We start from the raw sequence: 12,789 nt of genomic DNA on the forward strand, positions 1-12,789 counted from the left end.
GTACAGAAAGTGCCTGGAACAGCACTTAATAAATATAATGACTGACTCAATGATCAACACATTTTAAGCCGTTTCCTACAAATCCAAGAATAAAAATTCAAAGTCAATCAAAAGTTTTGGTTCTCTTTAAAAAAAATACTTAAAAAGAAAATATAAATTAAAGCAGTCTTGGAAGTAATCACTAAGCAACATGAGCAACATGACATAGCAAGCCAACCTCATCTAAGCTAGCACTACTGCATCTCAATAGAAATAACTGGCAGATAAAAGAGTAGATAGTAGCAGTAGTGGCAAAAGTGTGGATTATATATAGTAAATTTAGCCTGTTTTTTAAAAGTTAGTGTTTTTATCCACAATATTCTTCTTAGTTCCTTACACTCAGTATTCACCACAACTATTTTGACAGTATTAATCTCCTCAACTCTACCTCTCCTCCCACAACCCCACACAGATCAAAACTGATTTTATGAAAGCAGAACTACACAGCTGGGGTAAGGTCTAAGGAAACCTAGAACAATTCTAATTTTAGCTCCAAGTAAGAGTTGCCATTTAGTACAAATGGCTAACATAGGTACTGCTAGTAACAGGAGTCCCTAACAATCTCGGATTGTTTCTAACTCAAAACATACATGGCTAGAATGTTTATGTTGAAGTTTTAAATTTTGTGGTGGGGATGTCTTTCTTTATAAGAAAACCTTGAAACTAAAAAAACCTTTCTGCTACTAATGGCACCAGGGATTCTTGACAGGCACACACTATTGCACTGTTGCCTGAACTGTGAATAGAAGCAACCATTCCGGATATTAGTGCAGAACTACTCAAGAAAAGCAACTAAATTATTCATATCCTTTGACCCAGCAATACTACTCCCAGGTTTATAAAATATGAAAGTCAAATACCAAATAAATACCAAAATAATCACAGCATTTCTTGCAATAGCTGATAAATGGTCAAACGGATGATGATCATTGACAGAATGACTGAAAAAACTACTATATGAAGATAATGATTATTTGTGTGCAAGTGAAGAGTTCTCTATGAACTGATAGCATTTCTTGCAACAGCTGATAAATGGTCAAATGGATGATTGCAGAATGACTGAAAAAAACTACTATATGAAGATAAAGAGTTAGAAATGATAGAGCAAAATAAGTAGAACCAGATCAATATACATAATGACTGCAAAAATACATTAAAAAAAGATCAGTCAAGCTCTGAGTATCTGAAAACCTAAAGGAGGACTCCAAGGATAGCAAAGAGATGACCAGAAGGAAATGTTTTATATATGGTCAGATGTGATCATTATGCTGGATGTCTTAGTTTGATGGTTGTTCTTTGTCACATGGGAGGTTTTTCTTTCAGAAATCACTGATAGATTTTATTGATGACTTTTGAAACTATCAGTTTATAACTGAATAAGCCTGACAAACAAAAAGTTCAAGATAACATGTAACCCACCAAGCAATAGCAACAAAAAACTATTGTACTCTATTGCACTTAAAATGTTCAGAGAATTCTTCCCTCTTGCTTTTAACCTATTCTGAAGAAGAAACTCGTGGGGGGAAAAAAGATACCAGGTAACATCACAACTAAGTAAACTGGTGTTCATATAATACAAATGCTTTCCCACTTGAAAAGAGAAATGACATGTATAATAAAATAGATTTAAAAATTGTAATATATATAAAACCACAATGTAATTTAAAAGAACAGCTAGGTAGCAATTCTAAATTACAAAATAATTTAAATAGGGCGGCGAGGATGTGAGAGAAGAAAAAAGGAATAAAACCAACCCCTCCTCGCTGACCATCTACATGTATGGAACGAATGTGATCTGCCAGATCTGGACTAGAGTTGAAGCAAGTCTGGCACTGGTCCCAACAACAGTTATAGGCAATGTTTTTGCTTGAAGAAGTAGTGCTTCCTTGTCCGTTCATCATTGCAGGAGTTGAACGCCCACTGGAAATTGTGCTGTCTACATCCATTATAGTACTGCTTATGCTGTAAAAAGAAAGAAAAAATATTTTTAGAAATACGGAGATGCTACAAACAATTAGTTAATATTACAACTTGAATTCTATATCCTAACCATGACATTCTATATAAATTAAAACTACTTAGAAATGACAAATGTGCTAAGCGCTAAGGATAAAGGCAAAAAATACGAGGCAAAAAGACAGTCCCTGCTCTGTAGGAGTTCATACTTTAATGGGAGAGACAATAAATATGTACAAATATAAGATATATACAGGATGAACAGTAAACAATTAAGAGAGGAAGGCACTAGAATTAGGAAGCTTGGAAAAGGCTTTCTGTAGAGCATGGAGTTTTTAAATTGGGACTTAAAGGAATCCAGGGAAGGCAGTAGGAGATGAGAGAGGAGAGCATTCCAGGCATGAGGGATACCCAGAGAATCAAGGAATGGAATTTCTTGTTTGTGGAACACAGATGCTGGTGTCACTGGATCAAAGTATATGGGGCAGATAATATGGTGTAAGATTGGAAAAGTTTATAAAGGATTTTGAATGACAAAGAGGATTTTGTATGTGATTATGGAGGGGACAGGGAGCCACTAACCCTAGCCACAGGATTAGGGTTTTGTAAGGGAAGGCAGAGGGAGAAAGGAAAAACAAATAAGATTATTATGGTCAGATATGGTGATTCTGGAATTCTTGAATGTGGAGTTGGTACATTTGGGTGTATAGCAAGATCAAGGTGGGTGGAACAGTAAAAGTGAAGAGGAATGACCCGTAGGTCTATAATCTACAGCTAACAAGATTTTGAATAGGTGGTAGAGATGAATAGCATGAACCTCAGAGAAGAAGTTACTAAATGACTGAAGTAGGGGGAAAAAGCTAGAAATGGCAACTGAGAGCAGTAAGTTATTATAACTCCCCTGCCTCAATCAACAGGCGGAAGGGAGCACATGAAGTAGTATAGCCCAATCTGGAAAGGGTGGCCAAGGATGCTGTGTCATCTGAATGGAACCAGGTTTCAGTAGTAGCTAGCAGATGAAAAAAAAGAGTAAGAGAAGTAAAGATTTAGGATGAAGGGAAGTTTGGTGCCTATGGAATAGGCACGCTAGAGGGTACAGTGGAAGGGTTGGGTGGTGTTTGTTTGAAACTATGAAATAAGGTTTGAGGGAGATGGGAATAAGGAATTGGATGGAAGGGTAATGGGGTTTAGATGAACTACAGGGTATAGGACACCATTTCTCTTCCCAACTGAGGCTGGATATTGGACTGGAGGCAACAGGAGGCACCAGTTTCAGATGGAAGGAGAAAGGTATAGGTGTAGGTAGTAGAGACTGTTATTTGGAATGGTGACCTATAGAGGTTCCTAATGACTGGAATATTGAGGGTATGACCAAGTGTAAGAATGTTATTGAGTAGAGGGTGCCACTCCTCTTCCCAAAAAAGATTTGGAGGGAAGCAAATGCATCATGAGATGGGAAGAACAACAAGTTCAGATGGTTAGATAGGACACCCTGCTCCACTACTCCTCTTCCTTTCCAAGGTGGGGGCAGGGAAGGGAAGAGATATGGTAGGAAAGAATATAGCAGAACGACATTTTATTCCCACCAACTATCCTCTTCCTCTTTCTTCTAGGGACGGGAACAACAGGAGATGGAAGGCCTGAGATCAAAGGGAGGGTTACTTTGCATCTGAGGTTCCTCACATCCTGGTTGGGAGACCAGACCTGACACTGGATCTGGAGCAGGAGGCAACTTCTGTTGCCTTGTGCTGACACAGAGAGAAGTCAACGCTTTGGGGTAGATGGTAGATATCACAGCCTCACAGCTGGCTGCCTTCCATTATGGGACATACTGTGCCCAAAAGGAAATGGAAAGCATATGGGTCACAGGAATATCTGGACTTTCTCTTCTTCCAGATTTTTAGATGCCTAACTTGGAAGTATTATCCAATAATTAAACCTGTAATGTTTAAATTACATGATCTGTAGCTTATTCAAACCACCCCTCTACCCAAATACTGTACCATCCCAGAGTTACTAATCAATTACATGTTCAGTTACATAAACAAACTGCAGAAGGAATTATTTACAATTTGCCTATGATCTGAAAAATAACTGAGCTATTTATTCCCTCTTTCTCTTACCTCATAAAAATGAATTTTTTTGCCTTTAAAATTCAGACCCATGAAAAGTTGATTCATGTGATTATGGAGATTCATGTTCCACGGAATGACTTCAACTTCTAATTAGTTATGCTTCTAGGTTAGATCAATGCTTCCATATTATAAACAAAAATTAACTGGATGTTTTTTACCACTTGAGTCCTCTCCACCTTCCTCATAGTTCTCTTTAATTACTAAGTACCTATGTCTAGCTTGGTATAGTAGTATAAAAAAAGCTGAACTGCAGAATCAGGAGACTATAGAACAGGCTCTGATGGAGGTACAACTTATGTTTAGTTATTTAACCTCTATAGGCGTCAGTTTTTTCATCTATAAAATGAAGGTACAGAAATAGATCAAAATGACATGGTATGAACCTACACTTCCCCCTTAACTATTACCTACTAAACCAAACACTACATTAGTATCCTAAGAACTTTGCAAAATATAAGCTCCCTAAGGATTTTCTTTGTACCCAGCAATAAGAGATGGTTTTTGTTTTGGCAATCTGCCAAACTGAAATAAATGTAAAACAAACACATCCTACAAAACTATTTGCTTCAAAAACTATTCGTATAAATAATGACAAATAGGGGGCAGCTAGGTGGCGCAGTGGATAGAGCACTGGCCCTGAATTCAGGAGTACCTGAGTTCAAATCCAGCCTCAGACACATAACACTTACTAGCTGTGTGACCTTGGGCAAGCCACTTAACCCCACTGCCTGGCCAAAAAAAAAAAAAAAGGAAAAATAAATAATGATAAATAGTTTCCTTAAATTTCAAGGAATAATTTCATTCAATCAGCTACATACCAGGTACTGTACTAGACAAAGAATCAAAGAAAAAAAATGCAAACAGTCCCTGCTCTCAGAGAGCTTACATTCTGCTAGAAGGAAAACAGATTCTAGGTGAACACAGGCAATTAAATACAAAATATTTTAAAAGTAAACTTGGGGGCAAAGAGAAACTACCAACTAGAACAGGAGTGGGCTCCAGTAGAGTTTCTGCCACTAGCCTCATCTGACCCAGTCATGGGCCATGTCAATGGAACAGTATACAATAATCATCTCAGGAAAGGAAGCCTCTTTCAGGTCTCTGCCACCATAACATAGCAGTATGAAGGAAAGTTCAGGTAGTCTTGAGGAAGAACAGTAAAAGGTATGTTGGATTCCTTCCCAAGTGAAAGCTAACCATTCCCTACTAGTTTCTGCCTCAGAAATAGAAGAGAAAAAAAGCATTGGCAAAGTTAATAGACTCACACTAGTTACTCTAGCAGGGGTGGGGAACTCGAGGCCTTGAGTCAACATGTAATTTTAAATCCTTTTATTAAGGGGATTTGTTCTGTGAACTTATTCAGTCTAAACTTGAGGTCCCAGAGGGCCACATGTGGCCTCAAGGCCACAGGTTACCCACCCCTGAACTAGAAAAATCAGAAAAGGACTGGTGCTGAAGGTAACATCTGAGTTGACTCCTGAAGGATAGATTCCAAAAGTCAAAGATGAGAAAAAGAATATTCTAGGCATTGGGGGAGGAGAGGAGAATCAATCAGCCTAAATAAAGGCTGATTGCAAAGCTGTGAACTGGGGAACAACAAGTAGGCTGGTTTGGACAGAACAAGAACAGAAAGGCAAAGAGGAAAGAATGTGTAATCATCCAGGAAAAATAGGCTGAGAGTCAGACTATAAAGGTACAGAAAGGTCAAAACACAGAGTCAACAGAAAGCCACCTAAGCTTCTTACCAAAGGAATGACATGGACAAACCTGAATTTCAGGAATAAAAATCTGGCAACAGTGAAGGCTAGCGGAAGCCAAGGACTGGAAGAATAATTAGGAGGATATTAAAATAGTCTAAACAAGAGGTGAGTGGTTGTGGTATGATTAACTGAGAAAAAGGATGGATGTGAGAGACACTGCTAAGACTTGACAACACTTGGCAATTGCTTAGACGAGGGGTGAGAATGAAGAGACTGACTCAAAGTTTATAAACATGGGTGACCAAAGGAATGGTAGTACCATTCCTGATAAAATAAAGGGCAGTTAGGAGGAAGGGGTAGTTTAACTATTCCAAACATGTTTAATTTGAGATATGTAGGAGATACCTAAGTGACAATGTCCAGAAGTACTTGGAAACTCCGGAAAGCAAATGAAGATTTTGTATGTGTATTTAAAAGTCATGTGCATAACATGAGTAGTATGGAAATGTTTTGTGTGACTTCACCAGCATAACTTGTCGTCTCAATGGGTGGGAGAGGGGCTAAAGGGAGAAAATTTGGAACTGAAATTTTTTAAAAGAATGCTAAAAATAACTAATAGGTAAACGAATTTTTAATCAGTAAAAAAGGATAGCTGAACCACCAAAGCTGATGATGACAGAGACAAAGTAGATCCTAAATAAAATCCTGGGGCATAAAGGGGAGAGCAAATCACTTTTTGTAATAGTAAAGAATTGGAAAACAAAGCAGACAGAAGTTAATTGACTGAGGAATGGCTAAACAAACTGTGGTATAAGAATGGAGTATTACCATGCTGTAAGAAAGTATATGTGAATACAAAGAAACATGGAAACATCTCCATGAATAGTGAAATAAGTAGAACCAAGAAAACATACACAATGTCAACAACATAAGCAGAAAGAATGATTCACAAATAATCAAAAGGGAAAGTAACAAAAGTATACATCAAGCATGACTTGATTGAATTGGACATTCCCAATCCACCCTTTTGTAGAGGTGGAAAGTCCTCGACTGTTATGTTACTGGACTTTTTCAAGGTATTGAACAGATGTGCTATTTTTCCCCCTTCTCGCTTTTGTCTTTAAAAAATTTAATTTAATAAATTTTAATTCAAAAATTTTAACTTTTTTAATTTAAAAAAATACTGGGGATGAATGATGATGTAAAAAACACAACATATCAATAAAAACACGTTTTTAAAAAGAGAAAGAAAATAGGACAACTTTCCAACTCTTCATCTCAGTTATCATGAAGCCTCATTAATTCAAACAGAACTGGGTTGAGGTTTATCATTTACAAGAACAATTCCAAAAGTATGTTTAAAACACTAAGAGAATACAGTTTTAAGAAGTTGGGGAGTAAGTAGATAATAGTTGACTTTAAGTGCTTTAAGCTTTATTTATCTCAGCTGACCTTCACAATAACTCTGTAAAAATTTGAGAGCAACTAAAGCTGATAATTCAAACAACTAGGAAGTGATAGAAGTGGGATTCAACTATAATCTTCCAACTATAAGTTCAATGCTTTTTCCATGGTGCCAGAGATGCCTGGTGAGGAAGAAGTGGCTACTATAAAAATCTTCTAAGTTTGGTGGTATAAGTAGATAAAGAAAGATAAACAGTGAGAGTTTAAATGTTCCCATTTATGGTGCCACAGGAATACCTGAGTGACCATGAGATATGTAAATTGCAAATGCATAGATGGAGTGCAGGGGGAAAGTTAGGACTGAATACACAGATGTGGAAATAATTTGCATAGGTAACAACTGAAAGCATGGGACAGAAAAAAGAGGAAGAATTATACAAGAAGAAAGAAAACAAATATCTGTTTTGTTCAGCTGTTTTCTCAGTTTTAATTTTTTTTTTTTAGCAAGAATCCTGGAAGGTTTGGCATTTCCTTCAGCTCACTTTATTTTTCTTTTTGGCTAGGCATTAGGGTTAAGTGACTTGCCCAGGGTCACACAGATAGTTAAGTGTTATGTGTCTGAGGTAGGATTTGAACTCAGGTCCTCCTGAAGCCAGGGCCCGTGCTCTATCCTCTGCATCACCTAGCTGCCTCACAACTCACTTTATAGATGAGGAAACTGAGGCAAATAAGATTAAGTGACTTGCCCAGCTTCATCCTGTGTCTGAGACTGGATTTGAATCTAAGAATTTTCCTATTCAGATTCCCAGCCCAGTGCTCTAACCCATGAGCCACCTAGCTGCCCCTCATCATCTGTAGAACAGGGCTAATAAACCTGTAATACCTAAATCTAACTATTATTTTGAGGATCAAGGAGAATATCTAAAAAATGTTTTGGAAATCTTAAAGCATTTAACAAATGCTAGCTATGACAGCTCTTTCTGTGGTGGCAAAGAATTGGAAATTGAGAGGATGCCCATCAACTGGGGAATGGCTGACCAAGCTGTGGTATATGAATGTAATGGAATACTATTGTGCTATAAGAAATGAGGAACAGGCTGACTTCAGAAAAACCTGGAAGGACTTATACTGTCTGATGCCGAGTGAAGTGAGCAAGAGGAGTTTGTACACAATAACGGCCTGAACCCTTCTTAGCATTACAAGGATCTAAGACATCTCCAGATGGCTCGGGATGGAAAATGCTGTCCACATCCAAAGAAAGAACTATGGAAGTCAAATCACCATCACTTATTTTTACCTTCTGTTGAGTTTTGTTTCATCTTTCTGATGGTTCCTCCTATTGGTTTTAATTTTTACTTACAACTTCACCAATGAGAAAATACATTTAATAGGAATGTAAATGTAAAGCCTATATCAGATTGTGAGCTGTCTTGGGGAGGGTGAGGGGGGAGGAATGGGGAGAAAAATTTTCAACTCAAAAGCATATGGAAGTGATTGTTGATAAATCAAAATAAATTAATAAAATAAAATAATAAATGAATAAATAGACAGACAGACAGATAGATAGATAGATAAATAAAAGCCAAATGCTAGCTATGAGCAGAATGAGTAGCCAAACAGGAGATAGGAGGGACCTAGATTCAAACTCTACCTCCCACATTTTATAACTATGGGTGTGACCAAGAACAAGTATTTTAACCACTGAGAAGCATTCCTTGGCAATGGGGGTAGGGAGCCAAGTGAAGAAATAAAGAGAATTTCTTGCACAGAGTCTCTACACATAGCTACAGGGTGCTGCTACTGCTAGAGAAACTAGGGAGGCTTAAAAATTCAGATGAGGCAACAACCAAGCTTTAGACCAGTCATAATGAGAGGAAAGTATAGCCTACATTCAGATAAAATGCAAAGAAAAGAAAGGAAATTCTCTAATGTATCGTTCTCTACATCAACATCAACTAGAACAAGACCAACAAAATGGAATCTTTCCTGACCTGGAGAAGGCCATCAAAATAAATAAATAAATAAATTAAACCATCTTGATGACCTGTAGTATACTGAAAATATCGTACTAGATATTAGAAAGGAAAATAAGAGGTAAGGAATTGTACTTCCAAAACTCAAAAAATTGTACTTCCAAAAAAAATATTATAAAGCAGATCAAAACCATTTGGTATTCCTTTAAAAAAAAGTTATATCAATGAAATAGACTAGGTAACAGATCTGAAACAATGGAACTCAATACCCAATGTTCAAAAAGCCAGAAAACAGGACTGGAGAATTCTTTAGATTTAAAAAAAAAAAAAGGTGGAAGGAGGGAGCAACTAGCTAGTACAGTGGATAGAGCACCAGCCCTGGAGTCAGGAGTTCAAATGAAGCTTCAGATACTTAACACTTACTAACTGTGTAACTCTGGGCAAGTCATTTAACCCAACTGCCTGCCCCGCCCCCAAAAAAAATTTTTTTAATTAAAATTTTTTTTTAAAGCTGGTAAAACTGGAAAGCAATCTGGCAGAAATTAAGCTTAAGACCAACATTTTAACACAACCACATAAAAAGAATGTTCCAAATCAATAAGAAAAAAAAACAGCCCTGAGGTTTAACCTCCATACCCTGCAAAACTGGCAAAGATAACTAAAAAAAAGGGAACTGCCAATGCTGGAGGTGCTGAAGAAAGATAGGAATGCTAGTGTATTGTTGGTGGAGCTGTAAAGTGGTACAACCCCATTTTTGAAAACAATTTTAGTTTTGCAAATAAAGTAACTAAAATAGCCATATCCTTTGACCTACCAGGGTTACACCCCAAGTGGTCATTGATAAGAGTTCTCCATATAAATACTAAACATTTATAGCCACAATTCTGATGTCAAAGTATTAGAAGCAAAGTAGATGCCCATCAATTGGGAATAGCTAAGGATAACATGGTAGATGAATGTAATTACTTTGCTGTAAGAATGGAACGTGATGAATACTGAGAAGCTTGTAAAAACCTGTGTGATGCAGAATGAGACAGGCAAAGCCAAGAAAACATACACAATGTCTACAACAATGGTAAATGGAAAGAAACAATAATCAAAAGCATTTTGCAAAATGATAAAGAACAAGTCTTCAAAGAGATGAGATGATACCCCCACACTCCACCGCTTTGCAGAAAAGTCCACCAGTTTAGTGCATTACGCATTTAGACTTTCAGTTTTACTAATCACAACTTTTCCTTTTTTCCTTTTATATTTAAAAAATATTTGTTATAGTGGACAGCTCTCAGAGTGTGAAGGACACTAGGCAAAACTGAAAATGACACCAATAAAAATTTTAAAAAAGAAATTAGGAGGTGAGATTTTAGTCCTGCTCTATCTAGCACCAGCTAAATTACCTTGTAATTTATTTTAGTCTACTCTTATCTCTATGGATGGAGAATTTCCTGTATGAAGTCATGTATTAACAAATCCAGATCAGCCAAACAACAAGTGATTAATTACAGTGGCACCGTGCTGGGAATACAAAGAATGGCAAAAGGCAGACAATCCCTGCCCTCAAGGAGCAAACATTCTAATGGGGATAGATATACCATGCAAACAACTATGCACAAATAAATATCTATGACTACTATGTGCCAGGCATTGTGCTAAGCACTTCACAAGTATTATCTAATTTTAACTTCATAACAACCCTACCAGGTAAGTATTCAGGACTAGCATCTTCGCTGTATGGGCTTGCCCCTTTTCAGGGCTGCTCATCCACCTTTGGTGCCACCTGATTCACCCAACTCTCACCTGGTAGCTCCAAGAAGCTATATATAGTATGCACAGCAGCCACATGCAGGCAAATCTTTTTGGGTTGAGGGTAATTGACAAGCCTCAATCCTGTCATATGAATTGTCCAACCATCACTCATGATGTCATTGATCCTCTTAGAAATGAAGAACAATGTGAAGTAGGTTCTATTATACCAATTTTACAATTGGGAAAACTTAGGCAGTGAGTGGTTAAGTGACTTGTCCAAGATCACAGAGCAAGTGACTTCACTTTTAATTTTTTTTGTTTCCTTCAATTTATATTGTTGTAAGTCATCACACCTATTGTTTTCTTAGCTCTATCTGCTTCATTCTGCATCACAACAAATAGGACCTATTGCCATTTCTTACAGCATAGTAACATTACTTCACGTACCACCCTGTCTTTAGCCATTACCCAACTAATGGGTATTTATACTTTGCTTCTAATTCTGTTGCTATTATCTGAGCCCACACTGAGCCCAAATTTGAACTAAGATCTTCTGACTCCAGGCCCAGACCTTCATCCACTGCTACCTAGCTACCAGATACAGTGTAGGTAAACTAGAAGTAATCTCAAAGAGAAGGATAACTAGCAGTAATGGGGTCTGAAAGACTTGAAGAAGATTTGGGACAAAACTTGAAGGCAGGAGACAAGACAAGGACCGAGTATATAGACCTCAGTTGTTAAAGACACAGGCAGCGAAAAATCAAGAGAGAGAGATGCAATGTCTTATTCTAGAATCAGCAAGGCCAATCTCACCGGATGTAGGGGATTCAAGTGTAAGAAAAGTGGAAAGGTAGAAAGGGGCTAGGTTAGCACTTTTTATTTGATCATAGAGGTAATAGGGAACCACTGCAGTTTACTGAAAGAGAGAGTGATATGGTCAGACCTGCATTTTAAGAAGATCAATTTGCCAGCTAAGTAGATATGTTAAAGAGTGGGGAAGAGACCTGAGGTAGAGAGCAACCACATGGCTACTGCAACATATATGTATAATTGTGAGGTGATGGAGGGCTTACACCAGGGTGATAGTGTCAAGAGAAATGAGATGCTGGAAGGTAGAAAAGAAAGTGACAAACTGAATACAGATGAGGGTGAAGAGGAGTTAAGGATGACACCAAGTCTGTGAGCCTGGGTGAACAGGAGGATGGTAGTGTCCTCTGCAATAAACAGGTAAGTTAGAAAGAAGGGAGGTAATGGGAGGGAAAGGCTTCTTGCAGAAAGTGGGAGGTAATGGGAGGGAAAGGCTTCTTGTAGAAAGTGGGACCTAAGCTGACATTTGAAGATAGGAGGATGGGATGGTTAGCAAAGAGGTCAAGAAAGCTGAAAGTTGAGAAAAGGCTTTAAACTAAAAAGACCATTATATCAAGTGGTGGGAATGAACATCAAAACAGTTTTGCCAACTTTCTGTGTTGACAGATATAAAGAATTATTCTCAAGTTCTAATATCATTCAGTAAGTTAGGTATCAAATATATCCCCAAAACAAGTACGTTGCACTCTTATTCTCAAAATTACATTCTGTTCAATACTAAGCTGTTACTAATTTTTATTTAAATTCCATTCCAGGCACCATGTTTTTGATTTACATTTTGAAAGCCCTGAGAATGAGAGACACCTGTTTTGACCTGGCCAAGACAAGAATTCTTTTGATGGAGGTAGATGGGAAGAAGTGGAAAGACAATAAATGCTTGTTAATTGAAAAATAAATTTTTAAAAAGTTTCTGCATATATTCCTTAATTTTTGTAACAAAGGACTACATAAAACTAGCAACATTTCATT

The 12,789-nt window shown here is 37.4% G+C and overlaps 1 protein-coding gene across 1 annotated transcript in view; it reads right to left on the bottom strand.

The window, feature by feature from the left end:
• The window catches only part of AEBP2 (AE binding protein 2), a 53,094-nt gene that overhangs the window by 31,972 nt on the left and 8,333 nt on the right, over positions 1-12,789 (bottom strand). The window contains 1 exon segment of the mRNA XM_020994341.2: positions 1,794-2,001. Coding sequence (XP_020850000.1) covers positions 1,794-2,001 — 208 coding nt within the window.

This window comes from Phascolarctos cinereus, unplaced genomic scaffold, assembly GCF_003287225.1.
Source record: "Phascolarctos cinereus isolate Bilbo 61053 unplaced genomic scaffold, phaCin_HiC Scaffold_1;HRSCAF=81, whole genome shotgun sequence".
In the NCBI taxonomy this organism is placed as follows: Eukaryota; Metazoa; Chordata; class Mammalia; order Diprotodontia; family Phascolarctidae; genus Phascolarctos; species Phascolarctos cinereus.